This window comes from Haliaeetus leucocephalus, unplaced genomic scaffold, assembly GCF_000737465.1.
Source record: "Haliaeetus leucocephalus isolate CR32 unplaced genomic scaffold, Haliaeetus_leucocephalus-4.0 Scaffold174, whole genome shotgun sequence".
Lineage (NCBI taxonomy): Eukaryota > Metazoa > Chordata > Aves > Accipitriformes > Accipitridae > Haliaeetus > Haliaeetus leucocephalus.
The window spans coordinates 1412536-1439615 of record NW_010972610.1 but is presented as its reverse complement, the minus strand read 5'-3'; the positions used below and the strand labels follow the sequence as shown (position 1 = coordinate 1439615).

General features: G+C 39.7%; 1 protein-coding gene across 2 annotated transcripts in view; it reads right to left on the bottom strand.

Moving 5' to 3' along the window:
* RAI14 (retinoic acid induced 14) overlaps window positions 1–27080 on the bottom strand; it is a 79549-nt gene that overhangs the window by 37508 nt on the left and 14961 nt on the right. For both annotated transcript variants that reach the window (XM_010563983.1, XM_010563984.1), the window contains exon 2: window positions 813–943. In XM_010563983.1, the coding sequence (XP_010562285.1) occupies window positions 813–943 (131 nt within the window). The remainder of the gene's footprint in view (window positions 1–812; window positions 944–27080) is intronic.

Here is a 27080-nt window from a genome sequence, read left to right as displayed (position 1 = left end):
CCACTGTGGCTGGGATGGAGGGAGGAGTGAGCAAGCAGCTTCATGGTGCTTTGTTACCAGCTGGTAAACCATGACACCCATCTATCCAGAACTTCATGAAGGCTTTGGTTCTGTCACAGGATGCCTATTTCTCATTTATCTATTTAATCATCTTTCTATGCCGTAAGAAAATAAGTTTAAAGGACGGCAATCTCTTGGCTGTAATTTTCTTGCTGGAATCTTTTATCTTCCACAATTTAGAATGTTCACAGAACAACAGGAAGGATAGAAGAGAATACTATATACGAAATAAATAGAGGCTGCAAAAGGAATCTTGTTCACACGACTTTCACTGCTAAACTTCAATCAAAGCAACGAACAGTTGCACGAATCATTAGCATCTGCAGGATTTTAAATTCAGTCACCACAGTTTCAGTTCAAACTAATACATTAGAAGGAAAATTTATCTTAATTTCTATGTCATTAAACTAATATCCATGAGAAAAAATAGCCCCAAAGATTAATGCCTTTTGGAGTGTGCAATCTGCAGTGTGCCATGAAATTCCCGAGTCCCAAAATACCCTGTCCTAAAATGGCCCCAATCTACCCAGCAATCCAGCTTCAAGTTACCTCAATGTGTTTGTGATTCCGAAATAGCATTTTAAATGTAGAATTGCAAATACAGACTACTAGAAAGGAGCTTTCCAGAATATATTGTGCTTCAGATGAAAAAGAAAACTTCATTTTCAGGATGGTCTCTGGTTCTTAATTCGTGTAAGTGGCATACATATCCAAGGCTGGTTTTGCCCCACCCTTCTGTTTAAATCACTTACGCAGTTTTGCCCTCACTATCTTGTTTGGTGGCACTGGCTCCCTTTTTACCCAGCAATGAAGCCACTTTCTCAGGATCACCATTCTCCACTGCCTGCAGCAGCCGGTCATCGTTCTTATTCCACTCATTGGTCTGGAGTAAAAGAAAAACAAGGGAGAAATATCATTAGTACCAGCACTGTGCCCAAGCTCTGCTGAATGATCCTGCACACATTTATCACCATTGAAAGCTGAAAGAAAAACCCAATCCAACGAAACGGCACAGAGAAAGCCACATAAAAGTAATTTGCAAGCTGCGTAGCACAGGTTCCCAAGACGTTAATGGCTCAAGCCAAGGTCTAAGCAATCACTGGAGATGACCTGTAACATAAAAATTCTATAGAAGAGTAATGCAGGAAGAAAATCCATTTGTTCTTATTGTATTTAAAAGTTCTCCTTCGTTTGCCTAGTCCTGGTTTCTATTTTGGAGCTGCACTGGCCCCACTGGACCTTCATTACATACATCATGTGGATGAGCAATGAGGTGCCTCAGCTGATTCACACCCCACCCTAACAACACAGGCCAGCCAAAACTATCCATATTTAAGGTTTCTCCCAGCTCACACTTTGTAGACAGTAACAGGTTAAGAGACTGCCCTTTGCAGACTGTAACTAGCTTTACTAGCTTTTATCCCCCACATTTGTCTTTAGAACAAATGAATCAACCACTCAGATTGATGGCACATCCCTAGTGCTGCTGAAAGAAAAGATGACCACCGTACATTTAAATCTTTCCAAAATTAATCCACTAACTCTTTTTGTTCCTTCTCATCAGCTGAATCAGGGAAAGGACACTACTTCCTAACGTGATGATTCTCCCTTCCCCTCTGAACTCTCAGGACATGGCCTATTTCCTCTACCAGACCTCCAAACTGGATCTAGTAAGATACTAAGAAAACGGAGGACAGTTAACCTTCTGTATCCCATGTGATCACAGCAATACAAGTGAAAGTTGCATCCATGCCTTCTAGTCTGGACTCACAACAGGGTTCAGTCTTCAGGAAGAGCTATCTGGTGCAATTAAAAGCTGCATTTGGATTAGTGTTAGCACCCTGCTACACTCAGGAGAGTTATCTTCAACAGACTATGGCTTCTCTTTGACATCAGTCAGCTCACCTACAGCACAACTCATTTATTTGAGTTCATGCTTATTCATTAGCACTTGATTTCTGCACAACTTTTGGAATGACTAAATTCACATTAATACGCTCCTTGAGAAATACTCAACTTAAAAACCCCACTTTGTCCTGATGCTCTACACAGCCTTTTTTTGCCCTCAGCTGAACAAAAATTTTGATGTTTCTCTGTCTGGACTTGTGAGGAAAAATGTACAAGGTGCACACTGACATGAACTAACTCCACAGTCTGTGCACACCCTGAAAACCAGAACAGGAAGAAAGTGTTCCAGGTTACTAGTTATTTAAAAACCAAATCAAAAAAACATTAGGGAGAGTGCAGTCTGAGTAGGAGAGCAGACAAGAGTTGAAAGACCACCACCTGGAACCAAGAGTAGGAATGGCAGCTCTGTCAAAGGAAGATAAAGAGAAATTGCAGCCTGTTATGGCAGTGGTATGACTGGTAAGTAAATGCACGTCAAGCAGGTTATATTCTTTATTCTTACACCACTGGAATAAACCTCTGTAGACTCCAGAGCATTAATTACATCAGCAAAACAAATTGTTTCCCCTAGCAGTATTTAGACTCCATGACAATGAGAGGCCAGCCAAGCAGCAGGCTCCACCTAAAATGAAACTCGATGCATATTCTTCCTTTGGGGAATTTCATGCTTTAAAAGGGGCCTGTTATTAAAAGCAGATGTTAAAAAAAAAATCTATCTTACTTGTAAATAAAATCCTTTAAAGTTAACATTGTTTGTTTGACAGCATATTACACCTTTTGTTTTGGAGTTTGTCCTGTTTCTGTGTTTTTTATTATTAAGTCATATAAGATATTTAAATATAGGATATTTGATGAATCGCCCCTATGCACAAATCATATGACTGTAAAGCATTGGTAGCACCTAACTCCTGCATTTTTTGTTGTTGTTGTTTTATTTTTGTTTTAAATCTTAGAAAAGAAGGAAGGATAGGGCAGGTAACACACACACTCCCACGTCTAACCAAACACTAAACCATACTTTGAAAAAGAAATACAACACCCAATTTAAGATTTTGTCATAACCTGAAATAACCAGTTTACTTCTGAAACATGAAACAGAATAAGCTACAGGAAAATGTTAAGATTAAGGCCTGCTAAAAATCCTTGGCAGAACAGCTTTCAGAACAGCATTCAGCCTTTTAGTACAAAAATGGCCACATCTTCAAGAAGCAGTTCCATGAGTATTCCTCCAGCTATTAAATTGAAACATTATTGACATAAGCCAATATCCAGTGTTCTGGTATAAGCAAGCAATTACATTAATGCCAACTCCCAAATTCAAGAAAGAACTGAGATCAAGAGTCAATTTCTCCTTTGAGAAGCTGCTGTGATAATGATAGTGTAATTATAGACAGGGATATAGTTAACATCCCAGACCCAAGAGAAACTAACACAGCTGTGTCCCAAATTACCCCTCAGTATTTATCTAGTGTGGAAGCTGAACCTAGAAGATATATAAATATTGAATGGGGACTGGAGTGCTCTGAAAGTGATTCTGGTGTTGCAGAATGATGCCATGCTCATGCTAACAGTAAAACATTTTATGACATATGGGATTAATCTCTTACAAGAACAGAGCCTTTAAGTCACCTTTACTGTAGTTTTCAACTATACCCTTTTTTGGTAACAAAAAATACACACACACACAGAAACACAATTAAAAAAAGATTTTAATGATGCATCATTTAAAAAGTTGCTTCTTACTTATCTGTACAGCTAAATAGATTCCCTCATATTTAAGAACTAAACAGAACCGAACTTGGACAAAGCATTAAGTAACACAGTCTTTCACAGGGACCCTGAAAACACTCAGTTCTGTCAAATTCATCTCAGTGTCAAGGAAAGGCTATCAGTGTACATTTCCTTATTTTTCACACAAAGCTGGTAATTCTTTTTCCTGCTTAGAGGAAAGTGGTAGAGGCTGAAGGCTAGGATAGGAAGATCTGTATTTGGTAGTCATGTTAGAACCCTGCTTTCAGTTCTATATTTAATTAGTGTCTCTTCTCTAAGTGCTATGACTCAGAGTTGTTAAAGGAATTAGTAATTTCAGAGACTGCCACATACCTAATTTGCTTACATTAGTTCTTCCAATTGCATGTTTTCAGATTTCCTTACTGATGCTATGACATCTTTAACACTACTGTACCAGCAATTTTGTTTTGCTCCTGGAAAACAACAGGATACATACAGTTTCCCTTCATCATTGCGCAGCAGTTATGCTCATTTATACACTAAAATGGCTGTGTTCTACATGAGATGGTTAAAAGCCATCATGCTGTATTGCCCATATAAAAGTTACGCATCTTTCATTAAAGTAATAAAGATTCCATTCTAGGGCATCAATAAACGTGTCACCATTATAGATGAAATGTCAATCTTACATTCAAGCTCTCTCAAAATTATACACATTTAACCATAATGCAAGTTATATATATATATATCTGTTTACAGACCTCATTTTATTTTCAAAATAAAATAAGGGATAAATCTGTCCACGCAGAAGAAACAACTATGCAGGCATCAACTGTTGCTCAAGTATTCCTCTGATAGGGTTGAAGTGGGTTTTTCTTCCCCACTGTGTTCAAAACAGCAGCATTGTACAATGCATTCCAGAAGTTAAAGGTACAGCTAATAAAATAAATGCCATGTAATGGACTCTCAAAAACATCCATTCCAATAGGGAACTGTAGGCCTGCTACTCATTCTCTTCAGGAAAAAAAAAAATCTAGAAGCAAAGAGAACACCTATGATACCCAGAAAGAATCTGTACCCAAGACTTGGCAAGCAAGGAGGAGGCATTTAAGTCAGCAGGGCTCTCACAGTGCCTCATGTAATCAAAAATTGTACAGCCACTGCTGCCCAGAGCAGATCAGAAAATACAGCTCTCTGAACAGAGGCAGTGACTGTTGCGTTACATACGATTTCTGAATCTCTTGTATTATTAGCCTGGTTTTGACCCCACAAGTCACACTTAACATCAAGTATCCACCAAAGACTTGGACGTAACTTCTGCCGGGATGATGCAAAACACAGGTACTCCCAGCTATGGTTAACACTGTTCAGTGTAAAACCCACCTCAAACTGCCATTTATCATGCAGCACCAGCATTTGTTTCTCCTAGAAAACATGCACGCAAGAGATGCTCTCTTCTGCCAAGAGTACTTGAAAGACTGAGGTGGCCAGCATAATTGGAGACCTTAACTTCAGAAACCTGCTGTGTCAAGCTTCTTCCACTGCAGCCCCACAAACCATCCCATTCCACTCATCCAGGCTGCCCAAACATTTCTGTAAGCCCCCTTCTTCAGCTGCCCACTGCCACATCCTGCTGTGTCTAAGATAGAGGGGCACTCTCACCTTGCTTTTATCTACACCCACTGATTCAACTTTCACATTTCATCCTAGTAGCACAGCACCATCCACCAAATAGCCCTTGGGAAGTTTCAGTCCTGTCACTACCACTCTTTCAGGTAGTACAAATTAATCTTTCCTTTTATGTCAGAGATGCCTAGACATGTAACTTTGCCATGTAGGGCACATCAAACTGAAGGTTAACAGAGTAGCAGAAGGGTCTTCAGGAAAATCTCTAGTATAGCACCAGAGCAACAAAAACATCAGACTCGTACAGCTAAGCAGATACTTTTCATCAGCAGTAAAGCTAAGGTTTGGGGTTTTTTGCTTGTTTTGTGTTAAGCGCTGGAAATATACAAGTTAGCCAACTGAGTAGTACAGAATGACACATGGTGCTATACATATAGCATGCAAATGAAAAAACTGAGTGGCTCTGTGTAAACACATGCATTCAATGAATTTGGAAGAACCTGATCCTGGAAAGGCTGCACATGTGGGGCTTCTTTATCTCTCCCTTCCCCCCTCCCCGCCTTCTATAGGCCACATGCCAAGCAGTTATCAACAGCCTTCCTTCAAACAATTAACATTCTGCAATAACAATGGTTTGTGAACACATGCACAACTCAGCTGATGAAACACACATTTCAGCTTCATCTAACAGAACCAGTACTCCACTCAGTACTTCTTCAGGTTAGGGGGGGGCATTGGTTTGTGGTTTGCATTTTTTTAAACATTTGTATACTGTTCAGTTTAGGCAGTGATAATTGGCATTACGTATGAAGACACGAAGTAAAAGTGATCAAATCTCAAGAAGTGCAAGTTTTTGGATAAAATAAATTTTCAGTCATGCCTAAAAATAGTCAATCTTTTCCTATTAACAATAGTATAAATATGCAGGGGATCAGACAATCCATCATCCCTAATAAATCCTAGCTGCAACAATCACCTGCCATGCTGAAGCAAGGAAACAAATACAACACAGTGACACTTGAAAGGATGGTAAGCCAAAATCCAAACATCAGGTGGCTTAGCAGAGCTGGGTTGAAATTTCTGACTGAAATTTAACATCCCTCTCATGCATGCTCTTTAGTCTTAATTTTCATGTTTCAGATAGGAAACAGTGCTGTATGGCCTCACTCAGAAGCATCTCTCTGGTAACAGTTAAGTGTTTTCCATATTTAAACATTTAGGAACCTGAGAAAGAAGTTTGCAGGAAACAGCTAGCCATGCTTAGGATGGAAAGCCACTCCTGCACAGGGCACTGTCTGATCAAGGTTAATGGAGTGAAGCAGAGGGCAGGAGAGAACTGATTGATTTGATTAACACCATGAGTTTATGATGAGTGATTAAAAAAGGCACAATACTCAAGCCAAATGCAGCGTGCTCACACCACCTTCAATGACCACCATCGAGACAGGCTGAATTCTCCAAAACTGCAGCTCCATCAGCCAGACACACCCTTCGGTGGCAGCTACTGACAGTAATTGTACTGACAGTTGTCGACCATGTGTCTCCTCTAAGCTTCCTCTATGCATAGGTTATTTCCTCTGCAAACCTGGAGATAATTCCATGGTTGCAAGATACTAATAAAGTAGTTATCATACTCTTGGGGCTGAAACTGCTCAGTAAAAATCCTTCATCATTGGGATCATACACAGTGTGTTGACAAGTTGACAGATTGTTCTGAGTCCAAAGAGGAACCTTCATATCAAAGCCTATTTTTTTTATAGTTAAAGCTTGCACTCCCTATTTCACAGGTTGTATTCTCTGTCACAAAGTGAACATTTTCCTTTCCAGAAGGGAAGATCAAGAATTTAAAAATATGTTTTAAAAAGGTACCCGTTCTTTTTTCAGGTGATAGTTCTACTTAGCACTTGTACACAGTGTTTTCCATGTGCAAAGACCTGAGCAAACATTAACTGAACAACAACTTTTTGGTTTTTTTATCTTTGGCATGCAGCCTACAGGAGATGATTTAAGTGACCTTGCATTGTTGCAAACCTACTGGAGACAAAGTTATGTTATCTCCACTGAAATCAGAACCGCAGGGAAGCTGAGTAGCAAATTGAAATTCCTGATAATTTCAAACTCAGCAACTCACTGTCTGAAAAGGAAAGGAATACTTAAAGACTGGCGTCACAAACAATCACATGGCAAAGACACCGAACACCACTGCATCATGAGGTCATCCACGAAAGTCTGCATGTGCTGGACTTCCCAAGAGAGTCTTATAAACAAGAACAATCCTATTGTAGGGAATGCATTCACTAGACAAAACATCCCTCAAAATTAAAACAACAGATGATGGTTTTTCTCAAAAGAATGGCTTACGTGAAAACATTATAACCTAGGAGTCAGTGGTATGTGAGTAGCCTACACCTTTCCCTGCCCTCCATTCCCAATTTAGAGATTGTATTTGCCAGCAGCAAACTTATGTGGTGGGAGTGGAAATCTCCCTTGTAGAGGGGCAGGATGTTGTTGAGCTTATCAGCAACAGCTTATCCCTGTGGCAACAGCTGCCAGGACATTCAGAGCTCAGCAGATGCCAGACCCAGGCCTATTTCAATTGCTGTGGCTCCAGCTCTTTCCTGTACCTTTCACAGTCTGCCCGTGGTGCATATATAGCACCAGTGGCATTGCAAGCTGACTTCTGTTGCATGGCACTCCACTGAGGCAGTGCCCTGAAGGCCATGCCAAAAGATGCTATGTTCATTAACTTCACCGCAAGTAAGGTCTTGACCTCTAATTAAGTTGTCAAAAAAGCAAAGCCTGACAATGGCTTTGAAAGTAATTCATAGTGATACTATCTAAATGCACTAATTGCTACAACAGAAACAGTCTTTTCCAGCTTCACTTAGTCATCCATGTTCCCTATTTTAGGTGACTGATGGCTAATAATATTGATTGTATTTACAAAAGAAGACAAAACATTTGCAGCTCACAGAGCTTACACATGCATTTCTTTAAGGGTGGAAACAGCAGCAGCAATGCAAGTAACCTGTGAACATTTTACAACCAGAAGTGTTAATCCATTGTCCCCCTCCTGCTTCTTGAGCTACTGTGCCTAGCTGGGGTAGCTATCCACGGAAAGTGCATGAGGTCTGTTTGACACTGGAGACTGTACTTGTGTCAGACCATGAATTCCATTTGAACCGGAGATAAAAAGCACCATGGGGAAGGCAGGAAGTAGTTGCAGTGAATGAACAAGGAATGGTAACAAAAGACTAACGGTAGATTGTCAGTAAACCTTGATAATTACCCATTCATTGGGTAGCTTCTGTAGATAAAGAAGTGATTATTTTCCACGCAAACCATTTTTTCATGCTGAACCCCAGAATAATGCAACTGAACAGCAAGTCACTCAGCAGGGTGCTTCTATCAGCCAGTGAGGCTGCCCGGAAACTTTCCTGGCAAAAGGGGACTACAAACTGTGAAATGAAAAGGGTCTTTCACCAGTAGAGAAGGGGAAAGATGACCTGACTGAAATGGTCAAGAGACTGCAAGGTTGGAGGGGGGCAGGGGAAGCTGTAGAAAAAAGTTAGTGTGGTCTTTGCTTAAATAATGACTGGAATTTGCAGCAGTCTGTGAGCTGTGCTCCAAGAACACTCAGGAGGGAAATGAAAATGGAAAGAAACGGATTTAAGGGTTTGCTGCTTTGCTGAGGTATTTGTGTTTCTTGTTAGTAAGTTTCTTGGGTTTTGTTTGGGTTGGTTTGGTTTTTTACAAACCTGCTTTTGGTTTCACAATTTCAGTCAGGCTCTAAATGAAGAATAGCCATAAGGTCAGCATAGGGAATCCGCACAGTTAATAAAGCATAGATAAGCAGCCTCTTCATAACTCAACTATAAGATTTCATTTCTGTAAGAGTACGAAAGAGGCTGAGCCCAGAAGTCTGCAAGGGAGGCCAAGAGGGCATGACACAGTCCACCCAGACTATGGAATACAGTTGGCCCACATCTAGTGAGCTTAGAGGCACGTGGTGGAGTTCTGTGTGGGCTGGGAGGCACACAGCTCACCCATGCTGCTCATTTCACTTCCTAGTAAAGGCCACGATGTATTTTTCCTTCAGATACTACTTTTAAGCCTTTGCATTTGAGGAACAGTGAGATTTCCTGTTAACATCACATCTACGTACATCAGGACTCCTATTTTCTTTTAAACAATTACTGATGTTTTCATGTAACCAATTTGATCCCAGTGGAGATAAAGGAAAAGTCATGAGCAAAAACATGTGCAGCATTAGAACAAAATAAGAAAAACTACATCTAAATCATTAGTAACATACAGCCAGAGCACTGGCAGTAAGTCCAGCTACTGCCAATTGTTTATCACCTCGCACATCACCAATACAGCAACTGGACATTTATCTTTACTTTCAGATAGCAAAGGACGTAGCAGTAACCACACCACATGCAACCAATCATTCTCAGTAAGACAGAATAAAGTAAAGCCAAGAATTAATTGTGTATATTTGTGTAAGTGAAACAATGTTTATCTTAACATAGGAAAAAAACCACAAGGGACTTTTTAAAAATAAAAAAGCTAAATCAATCCTGTTTGAAGTGACCATCTCCCATTGTTCTGTGTTTTCTCATATTTATAAAGATTTGAGCTACAATGAACTGAGATGACTGTTGTTCTCATCTTGAAATTACTCAGTAAATTTTACTAAAACACATCTAATGGACTACTGTTTAATGCTGGACACATGGCAGCTCTTTCCTTCAAAAAAATCCATGAGGTGTCAAAACACAGACTTAAAAAAAAACAAAACCCACACTTCTCAAATGGTTATCCAAGGACCACCAAGAATCCTCAGGTTTTCCTTACAGTTAAAAATAAAACTATGCAAACAAGAAACTGATCATCAGCATGAGATGCATGGAAAAGACTGCTTTCTAATGAAGTTTTAAGACTGAAGAACTATTGAATCAACAGATTTTAGCTATGTATCAAGGTCAAATAGCAACTCACATAAGGTCTTTCAAGTTTTCAGGATTTCTGCTGCATAACTGCCTCACAGTTAGTTGGGGCAAAGAGAAATCATGACATTTGAAGTGAAATTGGCAGGACAATCTAATCTCACCTTTTATCTGGTAAGTATATTTCAGTGGCAAGCAGGCTGTAAGATACAGGGACAATGCCAACTATGCAAGCAAAGTTTGTTTATTCAGCTATTGTGTTGACTATATTACATTCCTCAATATTGTGTTAGACACAATGGTCTGTGAAGATCAGAGTGTACCTAATGACCAGGGCATACATCTGAACTCTCTGGTTCGAGACAGTGACAGGAACAGCCTGTCAGCTTTCAACACTCAATGCCATACACGTGCTACTTCCTTAGTGGATTGTTTTTAAATTCAGCACCACTTATTTCTTGGTATAAGTATCTGAGCTGACTACATCTACTTAGATTTTTAGTAACACCCTCCAGTCTCTGTTGACTAGTAAATTTAGTCAGAGAACACAGGTACTTGATGGATCTTCTTGCTTCCAGATGGACAAATGGACATCTATTGTGCGGTAACCCACTCAACTGCAACATTACCTAACTTACTGGGACTGGCACTTTAGACCCATGGCTCCATCCTTCCTCCTGTATACTGCTAAAACTCTCCAAACATTGCTTATCTTGCCACTTCTGCATAGTAAGCTGGTTTTCATATAGAGCTGCTGCCCTTTTTTCCTCCCCATTATTCTGCAAAGGGGAACAGAGACACAAAGGCTAATTATGAAGTCTGCAGAGAAGAAAAAAAATTCACCACCAAGCAGAACTGCACACAGTGCAGAATTACATTAATTGATCAGTATTACTACTGCTGTAAGATGTGTTCATAGGGTACCAGACAGCATGGCATCTTATTTTTTTATTACTGGTGTCCACATGGTATCACAGCTCACAATGAAAGCCAGGTCCTTTTTTTTTCCTCTACTGACTAGACTAAAGTACATTACTTGACAAAGCTCCACCATGTTAATATTCTCCACAAGCACCAGAAAACATCTTAGATGGTTGTTTTCAAAACCACTTCACTTTTTTTTTTATACCTACTAGAATGCCATTGTAGGAAGCAATACAATTTCAAAATTCGTAACAAAACATGTATTAAAATCTCAAAACTATTCAGAGTAGAAAAACAGTCTATTTATAGTCGAATTTGTCATTCTTGTAAAGGACATATCGACTATTACAGGGTTATAGCCTTCTATTCTAAAACCCATGACAAAGCCAAACAAAACACAGTGCATACATAGAGACAAATCCCTATTCCAAGAAATTATTTTGTTTGGAGTCTCCAAGGGCTCAACTCAATCTCCAAAAGTACTTCATGACTACAAAAGAAGGCAAAAAAGTTTCACTATCTGTCTGATCTTCATGAGTCCACTGATAGATGTTTGTGCTGTGGATTGACCTCTAGATCTAATATTTGTCAGTCTCCTAAACCAAATATTAAAGCAGTAAGCTAAGCTTAGCTGCTTTTACTTATATGGGTGCAATGAAGGATAATCCAAAAGTCATAGGAAAGGTATACCTAGGATACTTTCCCAATTGGACTTAAGAAATTGGGAAAGCAAGCAATTGTTCTGCATGAAAATAAAATCCACTTCAGCAGCCAGAGAAGAGCGTATGAAATTTCACACCACCACATCTTCCCACGTTGTTTATGCTCCACATCACATGCACTAAGAATCAGACAAGTCTTATACGTCAGACTCTCTGTATGCGGAACATCAACTGCCCACACATGGCAGGCCTTAAGTAAAAGGAGAGAAAGAGCAAGCAGGCACTCACCCTGGCTCCTTCCCTTAGGCCTCATCTGCAAAAGGAGCTCCATTTCTTTACAGGGACGAATAACGACATGTGCAGCCCTTACGCAGGCATGGATCACCTCACCTTTCATCTGATCAGGGCCACAGCTGGCACAGCATCCTCCAGGCAGCCTGTGGAAACTCATTTCAGCTCCCCCAAGCTAGTGGTGGGGTTTAACTCTTGTCTCTGCTGCCTGGCGCAACCATCCCAGCTCAGTATTAAGGGACCAGTCTACACATAAATAACTCTCATCTGAATATTCTTACCATGCGTGATTTACAAGAGCGCCAAGTGCTACTGCTACAGTGCTCTTGCTAATTTGGATACCCTGCACCTCACCAAACATGCTAGAGTTATTCACACAAGATGACAGAAGTCACAGACAGATATCTTTTTTTTATTTTTTTTTTTTAAATCAAAGATTCACTCGTCTCCTATTAATTACTTCTAGGCTGGATTGTATTTGCATGCCACAATCATCAAGTTACTCTTCTCTTATCAGAGACTAAGTGCTGCCAATGGTCTGTCTGTTGTAACCTTGATCCCCCTCTGTGAGAAATACTGTTACTGCTACATTGAGAAACCCTGCTTTGGGTTGCCTAGCTTACATTCTGATTTCTTCACAAGATCCATGCACATTTTCTGTGATAGGAGAGCTCAGCGGCTCAAAAACCTAGAGATTTTCATGTTAGCATTACAAAGCCATAACGACTTAAAAATCTACACTGAAAAGATGCACAAAGCATAAAATCCTGAAGGGCAGTACAGTGCACAATCTCTCTTTGGAGACAGAGCACACAATCCCATGTAAATTAAGTGGGCTAGCTGTACTACCAGCCCCTTTCCCACCATCAAAAACATCCCTGTTACAGCCATAACCTCTTTGTCAGGGTCCATGGAAGGGCTGACATGAGAGAGAAATGCCTAGTAATAATATAAATCCTATAAAGTGTTTCCCTAAAGCTACCCTACCCTTTTGATGCTTACAAGTAGTGCGACCTGATAAACATCCCTAGTGACACTCCCCATCATGTTCTGTTTACTCTACATATCTTTCAAAGACTGCACACCAAGGCTATGCTGGATTCAGTGGAGTGCATCTAAAGCAAAAACTATGAGTGAATAACTGCTGAATTCAGATTGTTCCCAGGAGCAAATGGCCAATCAGCAGCTAGGTAATTCTCATCCTTTTCAAAACATGCTTTTCAATAATTTATGTGAAAGGGCGGAGGGAGAGAGGGAGAGCAAGGATTTGTAACAGGTTTTAAGTTTTCAAGGAAGAAGAGATAACACCTAAGAGCTTTGTGAGTCATGACCAAAAAAAGCAAAGAATGTGTGTGTGTTGTCTTTTTAGTTTCTTTTAGGAATCCACATCACATATCTTTGGGGTTCCCTTCCATCGCATGAGATACGAAACCCAAAATAACATACAAGCATCTTTTTTGCATCCTGTAACAGCATCTTTAACAGATTCAGTTAATAACTGCAAAGGATTATGTAAATAATAAGCTGAAAACGGGGTAGTTTTCATTGCCAGAGACAGCAGAAGGTTTCCAATTTTTATGGGTTAAAAAAGCCAATAAATTTAACAGTCTTTTGAAGATGGTATTATAATCCTTCCAAAAGTGAAGAGAACAGATGACTCAACCATATGGCCAAGTTCCACTAAAATTCTGTCTTGTAATCATAAAATATGATGTAATGTAGTCTGGTCCCAGGAGAAGGAAAGGCGTTAGACATATGTGACATGCACAAGCATTCCCTAGATCCATCTGGCTAACTATTTTAAAAAGGTATTACACAAATAAGCAGGGTTTTTTAGAAGTCTCCAAGATAAATATTCTTAAGCCTTCTCTTGGAAAAGAAATGAGTATTGCTCTTAAAATCTACATTAATGCATCAACCATTATTGTTACAAACATCGCTCAGCTAAATAGGTATAATGAACTACTTAGTTGTTACACCTTTCTGTAGCAATACATCTTTTAAAAACTTTACCTTTATAAACTTTGAAAGCAATCTGTGGTTTATTATTACTTCACAATTAACATAAAAGTGCTAGAAAGAAAGAGTTTAAAGGACTATTTGCAAATCAGAAGAAGCCTCCGTTTCAAAAATATCTAGGTAAGAGAAAAGAATACACATCAGCTAAGAATACACATACACTAAGTGACAAGGAATATTATTTTCTACATTATGTAAAGGCTGAAGGAAAAAAACTGCTGAGAAGGAAATCAGAGACATCAGCCGTAACAGGTAGAATAATCTTCAGTTCATTAATTACTCAAATGTGCGCAACAGAAGTCATCAATACCTCAGTTACTCAAATATTTCACATAATCACTTGGAATTAATGGTAGGCATTCAGTGCATTGTTATCACTCAGGTCCTCATTATATTCAGGGCGTCATTTAAGAAGGTATGCACAGATGCCTTGACTAAGCATGTAATGTCTAACAGTTCTATAGAAAAACTCCACTTTTTCTTACAGGTAGTTTAAATCCACCCACAACTCAAGTCAGGCTACCAGAAAAAGACGGATTCCGGCAAGAAAAGGAAGGAAAAATGACAAGCAGCAATAGTTTAATTTCTCATAGTGACAAACTAGGAAGGGAAGATTACTGGGGAGCTGACTGAGATACAATTACTCCAAAGCCCTCCTAAAACCACCAGACTACAATTCCCCCCTATATAATAATACCTTGCTCCTCAGCAGAGACAGGACCCTGGCAGCCACTAAAAGAGCATACACTGAGTATCCTTTTCCATAAGAGCATGCACACTTTACCAGGTCAACATAAAAGTTTAGAGAAGTAGCAGAAACCAATAAGCCAAGTGACTACACAAGTGAGCCAGGAAAAGCATCCATGTTTCCTGACTCCCAGCCCCATCCCTACAAAATCAAAGTGTTAGGAATCATCAGGTAAGGCATAAAGAAGAAAACAGAGTAACTATGCACTGTACACCAACTGTACATTCAAGCTGTTCACCAAAGTGCAATATTGTTCTCTAAATGGCATTAGAGCTGGAAAAGTTTCGAAGTGCAAAGATGATCCAAGGCCAGCATCTATATGAAGAACGAATAGGCTAGGGTGTCTCAGTAACAAAAGAAAGGCAAATTTAGGGGGATACAAAGTCAACAAAAGAGAATAATATGGGGAAGGTGGACAGGTATCAACTGTTCGGTGTCTTTTCCAGCACAAGGAGGGACCATCACATGAAAGTGGAATCAGGTCAAAACCAAACAAAAGAAAGTCAATAGTAGACTGGTGGAACTCCTTTCAAAGGATGTTGCAGACACAGTAAGTTTACATGGGTTCAAGGAGGGACTGATCATATATTCGGCAGAAAGAGTCACTACAAATTTGGAAGAGATTCCTTCAAACCACAAGGAATTCATTTCCACATTCAGGAAACTGCTTGAGCTGAAAATATTCAGCAGCTAGGCAAGTATTATGGAAAAGTGTCATACGCACTTGCTCAGTGCTTGCTTTTCCCCAGATCTGCACTGACAGGCACTACTGGAAACAAAAGACTAGGGACCCTCAGCCTGAACCAATAATCACTGTTCTGTTCTTAACAGGAATCTGTTCAACACTGTCGCTTTTTGCAGCACAGCTCCTATTCCCTCTCCTGCTCTACAGAATAAAAATCAACGACATACTGATGTCCATACAGCCCGATAGGCACCAGGACCAGGTCACATCAGAAACGCTGCCCTAAAGAAGCAGCTAACCACACATGACGCCACTTTTCTTCAGTTGTGAGATGGAAAGTAGAAAGAAAAAAACAGAATTGCTACCCCTCATCTGTGCTTCACCTCACCAACAAGCATATTCCTAAGAAAGGAACCCCTGTGCTCAAGTAACCTGTATGCTGTAGGTCTCTAGCAATCTCTTAGCTCCTTCTCAAGTACTCAAAGACAATTAAGAAAAGCAAGGCAGCAATCCTGAATTCAACAGGCCAGCTCTGTATCACCAGCCCAACATTTTTTTAGATGACTGCAGAACAAAAATGGTTTAAAGCCACCAGATTTGGCTATACTGCCTTAACCACTCAGGCAGAAAGCTGGAATACTTTTGATTGTATGGTCTTCTCGTAGCCCAGCCACCAATTCCTATAATCTTCTAGCAAGGGCTTTTAATGATAACTTGAGTCAAGGGTTGAAGTCTAAACCAAGGACAGGCTACAGCCACAATTTAATTCAGGGTTTGGATAAAAACCTAAGGAGGGATAAAACAGTCGTTCTGACAGAGGCTGAAGACACATCTTTACTATGAAAGGATACAACTTCAGTGGACTATCATCTCTTACATTAAGTATACTTTATGCCACACACATCCCACTATAGAAATATTGAAATATTCATTGAACCAGCCATTTGGAAAGTTAAATATCTAGTTTATGTACCTAAATATGGATTTGAAAAGGAACCACTCAAGAACTTGGCCTGCATGCTAGCAAAAAAAAAATTTTATTTAAAACTGTTGAAGTACCAATTACCATATATCAGTTTTACCCTTCTAAAAAACTTCACTGCACTAAAAAAAAATTTAAAAATCAAGGACTTTCATTTGGAAAACTCCACACAGTACTGCACAACAACCCTGCAATTACTTCTGAGAAATCAAATTTTAAAAGATTTTGGCCTAGTATGCTGTTTGAATGGGAANAGACTGACAAAGCTAAGAAAGTGAAAAAAAGGTTACAGTGAAGATATTGCTATTAGCAAAATCTGGGAGTAATATTACTGTAGTGACTACAGAAATTACAGTGAAGTGTGAACAGACAAGTCCTCCATAATCTCACCACAGAACATCGCTATCTGCTTGAGAAAAAAAACTCAAAGTGCTCTTCAGCATCTCCAAAGAACTCCACAAGGCTGAACGATTATGCACTGGAAAGTGTTTCCTTAGGAGTGAGGAAAGTTTTGGCACACACTCTGCAACGTCACTATAAATTAAACCTCTGTGCTGCAGCTGTCCAAGGCTTTGTACTCAGTCCCTGACACAACACGTTGCCTCAGGCTGCTTGCTGAATGCCTGCCCAGCCACTGAACTGGTTTTACTATGCTCCCCTTTGTATAACTGGCCTGTTATGCTCACTACAGGCTGGCCATCTTCAATGCCACTTTTTTTTAGCACAAAAGTACCATCTTGTGTCTTGTGCAGGACTTCAAACACTGGGCCACGGTTTCACAATTGCTGGAAGGTTACCTGCAGCCTCCATGGCATGTTGAAAAGAGCTGGGAAGCATTTATGCACTAGCTTTTCACACTGCAAATTAAAACAAAGAATCAACATCAGGTATAAATGAGGGGAAGGAGAATTCCATCATTCCAATTCAGTTCTGCTTTGGGATTTTGCTTTGGTGTGGGTTTTTTGGGGTGGGCAACAAACATTTTGCTGGGGAAGGCAACAAACATTTTGACAAATGGAAAACATTTTGAGAATATTACATTATTTGGAAATAAATTAGAAGTTTTTGATTAATATTGAGCTTCATGGGTAGCTAGCCACTTCCTTAGCTTTGTTTTACTTTAGAATGTGTCATTCTTTTATTTCTATGCCTATGCAAAAAGTTTTCCAAACATTTAATGTCAAACAGGAAAACTGAAGTGGAAAGTGGATGACAGCCAGTCTAACTGAGCTTTATCAACACACTCCATACATCCTGACACACTATACATGTTCTGAGTTACCACAAGCACTATAACCAGTCATGCCACTGCTATTTTAAGAGACGTCATATTTTGCAAACAGAAATGATAGAATTTCAATGTAAAGTCCAAAATAACAGACTGTGTAGTTTATGATCCATATGTTGTTTGCATGAGACTGCAACACAGAATAAAAGGACAATAAAAAAAAAAATCCATGCATGTCAGTAGACCTAGAAAAATTAGGTGTCGTAGTGCAACACTTTAATTATTTTAAGCCATCAAAAATAATTATGTTTAAGAAGAAGTATTTATTTACAGAGAAAGAGAGAGAGAGAGAGAGAACATATGACTTCAGGTTTCATTATGTATTTCACCGGCTGTATATGCACCTCCCACCAGAGCAAGTCAATACTGTTTTTTAGTTGGCTGAAGGAGAAATCACTGGGGGAATAAGCACAGAAAGATTTATTCTCAACCCCAGAAGTTGAGCATGCTTCAACACATGGTCTCTTCCAACCCCGGGAGCTTGGGACTGAGCTCTGAACCCTTTCAGAGAGGTGACAGAGCCTGTCTCACATGGATGATCTCTAAATAAAACACTGGTCCATAAGCAGAGAGATAATTATTTGTATCTAACAAAAAATGATGAGTTTCTTGCTACTGCACCAAGGCAGCCACTACCCACACTTACTTTAGACAGAGCTATTGAGTTATGCCAGGAAAAGCCTGGTTACCGCGGAGACTACTCCCAGACAGCTCGGGCAGAACTCACAAGGTACTTTACCAAAATGTATCTCTCTCTGTTGGACACAGTCAGTCAATTTCCGTGTGCTTGAGCAGAACACAAGGACACAAAAGAGAACCACCATCAAAGTGGTTAGTACTTCGGCTACCCTCCCAGCACAGCTAGAATTTTAACATAAAGGAGAAAATAATTGTGTCCAGATCCTAGCATATATGGGAGTATTAACACCATAGTGCGATAGGAGCGTGCTACACACAAAGGCTTTTTTTTGTTTGCTTGGTTTTGTTAGGGATTGTACAGACAGCAAGTATGTATCATACTGGAAACATTCATCTAGGTAGGCTTTCTCCCCACCAAACGTAGAAAATATACCAATTATTTCATTGGTTTAATACAATCTCTGGGACAGAGAGAAAGCTGGTATTTAGGGACACATGCTGGAACAAACACTCATGTTTATTTTTAAAAGAACAGAACAGCAGACTCATCTTGAAATTGCTCCCTCTAAACTGAGCCTGAAATCATTTGTATCCAGGAAGTACACTGTGGAGCCCTGCAGTAAACACAGTCACATGAGAACTGGAAAGAGCTATGAAAAAGGAGCTCAACACATCTATGATGATGCACAATATTCAAGAACACATTTGTTCGGTTTCTGAAGACAGCACAAAAGGGCATTTCTTGCACCAACAGCTGAAAAAAAAAAAAAAAAAGAGGCAAAGAATCCATTCAAAGAATACAATTATATCTGATTTGCATGGTTAAAGCATTCTAGTTTCCTTAACTGTTTACATGGGAGGACGGAGCATGTTATCATGGCAACCTGCACCACAATAGGCTAGACTTAGCTGTATTTACCTGTATTCCATACGGTTGGGTCAGCCACATGTAGTCTTCAAAAAGCTAAAAATATTAACTTTTTTCAAAACATTCACTTCACAGTCACTCTATAAACACAGGTAGGAGAAAGGGAAAATTTATAACCACTCAATTAAAAAGACAAAAAAAAAAGCACATACTTCCACATATGGATTTTGAAACTGCCACAGAGAGACTGAGCACAAATTTTACCTACTATCAAGGTACCTGCATCCCCATACATCTCAGGGATGATCAATTAAGCCAGAGTAACAAGATCAACAGAAGCTACAGGCTGGTCAGGACAAGGAAAACATCATTTGTTTAGAATTCACTGCATTGATCTTACAATTTCCTCCTATTTCAGCATTTCTGCTGAATAGACAAAAACACTGATCCAAATTTAGGTTTCTGCCTTTTCTTACTGCATCTGTGCAGCTCACCTACTCACAAATCACAACATATGAGGTACCTGCACTTTTTTTTTTTAAAGCAAAGGAATTCTTACCATCAAATTCTGTCAGAAGTGAACTCCTGCATAAATCAGGCTCTAGGAAAACAGACAGCTCCACTGCCTTGCTTTACTTCTGTACCCAGTGTTGTCAAACGGATCTTCTAGATCCTTTCAACAGAGTTGTGTTCCCTATTATTTTAGTATACATAACACCCTCCTGCTTCCTATGATTGCCTAAGGATGTACGAGAAGTGATATATGCCATCTCTACTGCTCTAATGACATATAGCGTTACTCCAGTAACATGTATATCAAGGTGGATATGCTTTAAAAAAAAAAAGGATGCCTCTCTTCTTCAGGGAAGTCGGCTAGCAGTTTCTAGCACTTTACAATAGTCAATCCATCACCACAATTTAAGGTCTTTAGCTACTTGCATCCAACTCCCCCATCAAACTCTCCACCCTTAAGTTTTTTCAGAAGTACAGCACAACTTGTACCTTTATTACTACAGCAGCTACCTCTTGGGCTGCTCAATCCCTGAGCTACACAAAGCTGCAACCAGACTGCACCGGCAGAACTTCACATCCCATTAGGCAAACAGCTCAGCTTCTGCTTGGAATGGAGCCAGATGAGTAGTGAGCAACAGATAGAGCAGGAGCTGAAATTAACCAGCTCAACAACATGCACACAACTTGCAGACAACATGCTTTACAAGGCGTGAAGAATTTCAGTGTTTTCAATGGAAATCACTGATTACAAAAGGCTCCCCATCCTCTAGACCAAAATGCCAAGGCTAAGCAAGACAGTCAGTTATTTTTGCTTATTATACATCATTACAGACCTATTATTAGCCCTCAGATAAAGGTGTATTTTTCCCCCACCATCTAAATACCATTAAGTTGTACACAAACATAAGATGGCTTTTAATTCATGACTTACATTCCAAAACCTCAAACAGGCATCAACTCCTTCTCAAGATAAAAATCATTTTAAAATTCTTTCTGGTTTTAATTTCTTTTATTGAGAATGCTCTAAAGAACAGAGGGTTGGGAAAGGAGCATATTTCTGTTCATATTTGCTGCGTTAGCCTCCCCCCTCCCCCCGAACTTTCACCCCCTTGCAGAAGTTCATGCCTGTTGAAAATTAAAATGTCTGCATTGCAGGATGGGCCATTATAATTCAACACATGCTGCTTTGGTGGAGAAAAAGCATGTTTTTGGAATAGCTCTGTTACGGGTCAGGAATGTAAAGCAGAGTTCATATTTCAGATGAAAATGGGAACCAGAGCTTTTTCTTGCAAACCCAACTCAGCTTTCCGGTAATGAAAGAAAAAGAAGTCTGTGCAGTAAGGTCTTTATAGTGTCCTGCATAAGGCATTTAAGTATATTAATGAAGAGGTCACTGGCTGCTTGTGTTTTACAAATGGCAGCATTGCAAAGTCCTGTTTTTACCACTGAATGGAAGTTTTCAAGATTTGCTTTAGAACATACTTTCCTGCTCCAGCCTTTGCACTGCCACAGATGACTCAGTGGGCAATCATGTGCTCTATATCATTCCAGAGAGCATCCCAGGCTCACAAAACAACTGCACTATTGAAACACCACAAGTAGAAACAGTAAAGCTCAAATGAGATGGTATCAAAACTATGTATTCTATTCCTCAAAGCTATGCAGACTGTGGTTTGATGCATTTTGCTACAAGTCCCAACACCTCCCCACAGGAGAAGGCAAAATCTCTTTGCACCTAGTCCCACAACTGTTTTGGTTCATCTACTCTAAACAATCTTTTTTTGCACTTAGATTCATGTGTGTGCTTAAGAGACAAAGATTATGAAAGTCACTACATCTGTACAATATCAATGTCAATACCCTGTAGTGGAGTACCTTGCTTGCTGGTCTTAGAAAGAGGGATGGGAAGCTAAGGGAAGGGAAATATGACCATGAAGAGTTCATTCTCACAGAAAGAGCATCTCCCAAGCTATTCAACAGAATTTGTGTTGCGGAATTTGTCCATCCCTCACTTGTATTTGTCCAAGATGGCAGGAATCAGTCTGATCGACTTGCTAATAGAGTAGCACATCTTGACTGTTCACTAGACTACTGCATCTTGTTCAGGTAACAGCCTCATAGGAAAAGCTCCTGAGGAACCCAGCAAGAATGCTACACAAATCTCCCATACAGAACATGCACGTTTTACATGTAAGCTATCTAATCACTGCCTGCTTTTAGGCAAGTCTCCTGAGACAAGGCACCTCAACACATTTTTATTCTAAAACCTCTGCTGCTCTGACAGGTTGGAGGAGGCAGCAAACTAGACAGTAGACACTCGGCAGACAGCATTCTTGAAAGCTGCCCAGATTGATGCATATGTGAGACACTTGCATCCTCAGATATGAGTCAATAATGTCCATCTCTGAAGGGTGAAGCAAGAAAATTTATATCATACAACAAAGCAGGATTAGGATAAGGACAAAATACCCTATTCTAACTCTTTCATTTCTTGTCTGCATCAACAGTGTAAAAGTAGCAAGAAATAGGATGCAAGATGTACCATTTAGGTTCTCAAAACAATGACAGTGACAGAATATGACTGTACGCTTTGGGCAGAGGTTATACCCATCAACATAACATGCACAATGTCAGGTAGGAAAAAAAAAAAAAAAATATTGCAATGTAGCCGAAGGTTGAGATCTACTTATTTTACAAGAAACTGTGCAGTTAGATGCATGTCAGAGTTCAACTTACGCTAACATGTCAGGGCCCCAGTCATGGTTGAAAGTGCCATTGCACAAAGTATTAGAGAAAACCATCTACCCTTTATTATTCTCAAACTGCAAGTGTAGCCAGATGCTTGCAAGTTCAATGTGACACTACTTTTAGAGTTCCATCTATTTTACAGAGTGCAATCCAATCTCCTAACAAGTTTATTTAGCATAGGCAGAAACCACATCCCTATTCTTGAATATAAATTGTCAGCTTTAAAAACTGGTCCCAGCTGGTAGCTTTCTGTTCGCACTACTGGTATTCGTGACCAAGTGTCAAAGAAACCTACAGCCCTTGCTAAGGCTAGTTTTAGCAAACTCAGCAATACAGGTTTGAGGGTCCTGCTCTTGTTCCAGAATTATTTCTCTTGAAATAGCTTTTAATTTGGTGTCAGTTCCTTCCCCCACACACCCCGCCAAGAGGTTTATGCAATCATTCTATACCAGTACACCTACTCCAAGATTACTGAAAGCTAGGAAGCAGTCTCCAAGATAAATAAGCTCATGCAAGTTTCATGAAAAACAGCGATTATGTCGACAAGAATAATACAGTGCTTCCACCAAAGGCTGCAGCATGAGCTTAGCTGTTTTATTTGATCTGTCAAATGCCAAAGAGCTAACTGCACTACCTGTTTTAGCAATTTGGAACAGCCCCAGCAGACACTGCCTGATGCCCGGCAGGCACATGGGGGACATGGGAGAGAACTGCCTCTACACTTACGTCACGTAAAAAGCAGAAAGGGAAGACACTGAAGGTCAGAGTGGGAAAACCACAGGTATTGTGATGAGGTGAAGGAGTACAAAAGAACCACACAGGGAGGCCAGGCTTCGCTAGTTCTTCTGCTCACAAAGGACCTTGTGAAATCTATGAAATCTAAGACTGACTGCCCAATCTCAAGAAACATTGCAAAATGCTTGTATGATGTTTCTTTAAAGGGTCACTTTATTTTCTTACAACTTTCATGGAATATGTAGTCATATTTACAACATAAATCTTGTCAACTTTTTACTAGGAAAGGAAGTTTAAATTGGGGGATCAAGGAGGAAGGTAGGGGAGATCACAAAAGGAATGTGGCTGGGACTTTTAACACCAACCACAGCAACTCCGCCTCATCATCTTGCATACAAATCAGCTGATTAACTCCCTTAAAAACACTCCCTCTATTGAGTCACTGAAGATGGAGAACTGCATGAACACTACAGAGTTAACTACACTGCTTTCCACTACTGGAAATAAGATTCTCTCCCTGTCACTCTCATCAGCTGAAATTTATGTTCTGCCCAGCAACTGCAGCACATGGCAGGGCTGGCAAGCTTACATACTAAAAGACTGAGACAGTTAAGCATTAAGTAAGAGAACACAAATTAATGTCAACTGCTGATTTTCCCCACCACTAGACTTTCTTGTAACAAAGACTAAGAACATTGTAATTAACTTTGCTCATGAAATGCTATGTTCTAAAGTTGGGCCTAATTATATGCAATATAATTCTTGCCAGCAACAGATAATGTGTGTCTTTCATCAACTTGGGTGATTGGAATTTATTAATGTTCAGCAAGTCTGTATAGCACAAATTATGTTTACCCACAGCTCCACAAACTAGCACGGTGTCTCTTTTAGGTATGATCAACTGTATTTGGTACTTTATGAGAGAGAAACGTGGCTTTCATTTTACAATGAAACTTTGTATGAAAAGAACCCCTCAAACTGTAAGGGTAAGAAGAGGGAATAAAAATAACAGCACTAAGCATAGGAAGATCCTGGCCCAGTACTAGCTTTCTGTGGTACAGATACATAATAAGCTTGCAGGGAACAGCAAAGGGATATGGAAAGAGGGAAGAAGGCACGGCTTAGCAATGCTTTTCATTATAGCAGTAACAACAACTAAGATCTTTTGGTAAGTACAGTGCCTCAAGGGCAGTGTGAAAAAGCCATATGAAGAAATGCCAAAAACATCCTCAAAGCTGCAGAAGGACAATGGAGGCCCAGGCTGATGGTAACTCGCTCCCAAGTTAGTGTCTTCTGAAGTTAGTTTAGCTTGAAATATTTCAGAACTCCACCCACTATCAGCTAAAGAGAAAACAAGGAACAGAACATGGATGATGATTCATGTCAGTGCAAGCTCCTGTTTTTCTATTTCAAATAAAACTCAGGCTTCATGTCAATAGACAAATTTTCTTTTCCCTTTGGTTCTTTTGTTTGGTTTGCTTCCAACCAAGAACTTTTCTGCAGGGCTCAGCAGTGGTTGACAATCTCAAATGTCCCAACACTTTTCCCACAAAGAGAGACTGAAATGACCTCCCCACCTCTGCAGGAGGCAAGCAGTGTTAAAGATCCAGTTAAGGTCTCAAGTCAACTCTGCCAGAGTAGTCCTGAAGTAGAAAGAAAAATGGCAGGCTGTCTGCTCTCAATGTCTTCCCCTACCAAAACAGCCCAGGAACAAACAGAAAAATGAATAGAATGCGCAGGGAGGGAGGGGTGTGACACCAGAAGTTCTATAATTTTGAGTATCCCCTTAAAACCCAAAGCTGCAACAAATCACATGTTTGATAAGGATTAATTGCATGGAAAATCAATTAAGTCTAGAATTATGAATATCAGAAAGACTGGAGAAGACCCTCTAATTTCATTATAAGGTCCTGCCCATATGCCTAATGAGTTACAGTATTCAACAACCAAGGTTTTGATGTCATATAGCAGGCACTCAGTCCTTATTTAGATTCTTAGCATATTACAGGCCTTCCACCCAACCATTCATTGTTAATTATTGTTATAGGTGTTGGATTTCATAACCAGAGCTCCTAGTCCTCTCTTTAATAATTACTGTTGTGCAAATATTTCTGACTTCTGTAAACACTGTTACAAGAGATCATCTAAGCTAGGTAGTCAGCAAAGCTGCTGAGCTCTGGAAAGCCAAATCATTGCGTTCAAAAGCTACAGAAGAAGTTACAACTGTGTATAGTGAGTAAGACAGGAGCCAAACATTAGTAAGTTTAAACTCCTGAACATATACCAACACTACTAGGCAGCTTATCTAGTTTTGTCATACTTCAGACACCTCGGGTTGACATCCAAGTTTGAAAGAGCACAGGATAATGTCTAATGTGACTATTTAAGGATATTTTAAGATAAGCAGTAGGTTAGTTTTGGAACTTATGCTTGCTTATGTGTATGTGTTTGAAATGATTCATGAAGAGCCAAGGTGATAAAAAATTCACATCACACACACTTTATGAAGGAATTTAGTGTATTTCTGGTTTAGCCTTTCATGTTCAGTGTGGTAGCACTCTGACAAACATAGCAAGTATTTGCAAGATTTGCCTTATTAACCAGCCAATAGGTACAACCATCACATACACCACTAGTAACAGCCACATTGGGTATGAAAAGATTTATGAGCTTTCAGACTAGAAGCCAGGTATTAAGACAGTGTTCAAAGCCTCAGAAAGAGGTGACTTGCTCCAGCAAGAGGAGTCCCACAGAGGAAAGGACTTGACTCACCTATGAATAACAGGAAGTCCAAGATCATGCTGCATACAGGTCACTGTACCTCCAGAAAGTAAGCTATTCCCCCTGTAGCTCTTTGGAATAGCTACTTCCAATTTCTCTTTTCTAGAAGGAGATGTTCCTTTGTGTTTCTTAACTGGACAGCCAAGGTGACAAGCAAAATGAGCAAGGAGATACAAACATAGTCTTAAAAATTTCAGTGAATGCACTGTACAGAAACACATCAATGAAGTCTAGGTTTCAGGTTCTTTGTTCATTTTTATTTGTTCTTAATAGTTTGTAACAGCATGTATTTGGCAATACTTAAGTCTGGGGTTTTTTTTTTCAATTTGCTAGACTTACTTTCTTTTGCAGTGGGAGACTCGAAGGAAAAACAAAAAGGCTGCTTTGAAGAAAAACCTAGCTAGAAACAGAAAAAACAGAATTCATGGAATAAAGTGAATAAATGGAGATCGTACTGCATAAATTCAAATTGCAAATTCCTGAAAACAGTGGTAATGATTGGAAATTGCGATGAATATTCTTGTCATATTAAACTATAACCATTTCTAGTGTTTATAAGGTAGCACTCCCACCACTTCTAACAGATCAGAGAGGCATATAGCAAAATCTGTTTCCCCACACCTGGTCTGTATATAGTTGTACTTAAAATCCAGTCAGTTTTCTTCTTTAAATTGCAGGCAAAGGAACTTGGATGATGTAACTTAAGAACACACTGAAACCTTCCCCTATTCTCAACCCAGAAATGCTCACAGCAGCTAAAGCATGCAATGTGAAATAAAGCTGGTTAAAAGAAGACAAGGGAATTGGTTAGGGAATAGGGGCTTCTTGGCATTCCTTTAAACCATTTCCTGTTCACCCTTGTGGAGTGTAATATAGCCCTAAGAAAATACATCTGACCTCACTCTTTTCAGCAGCATTAA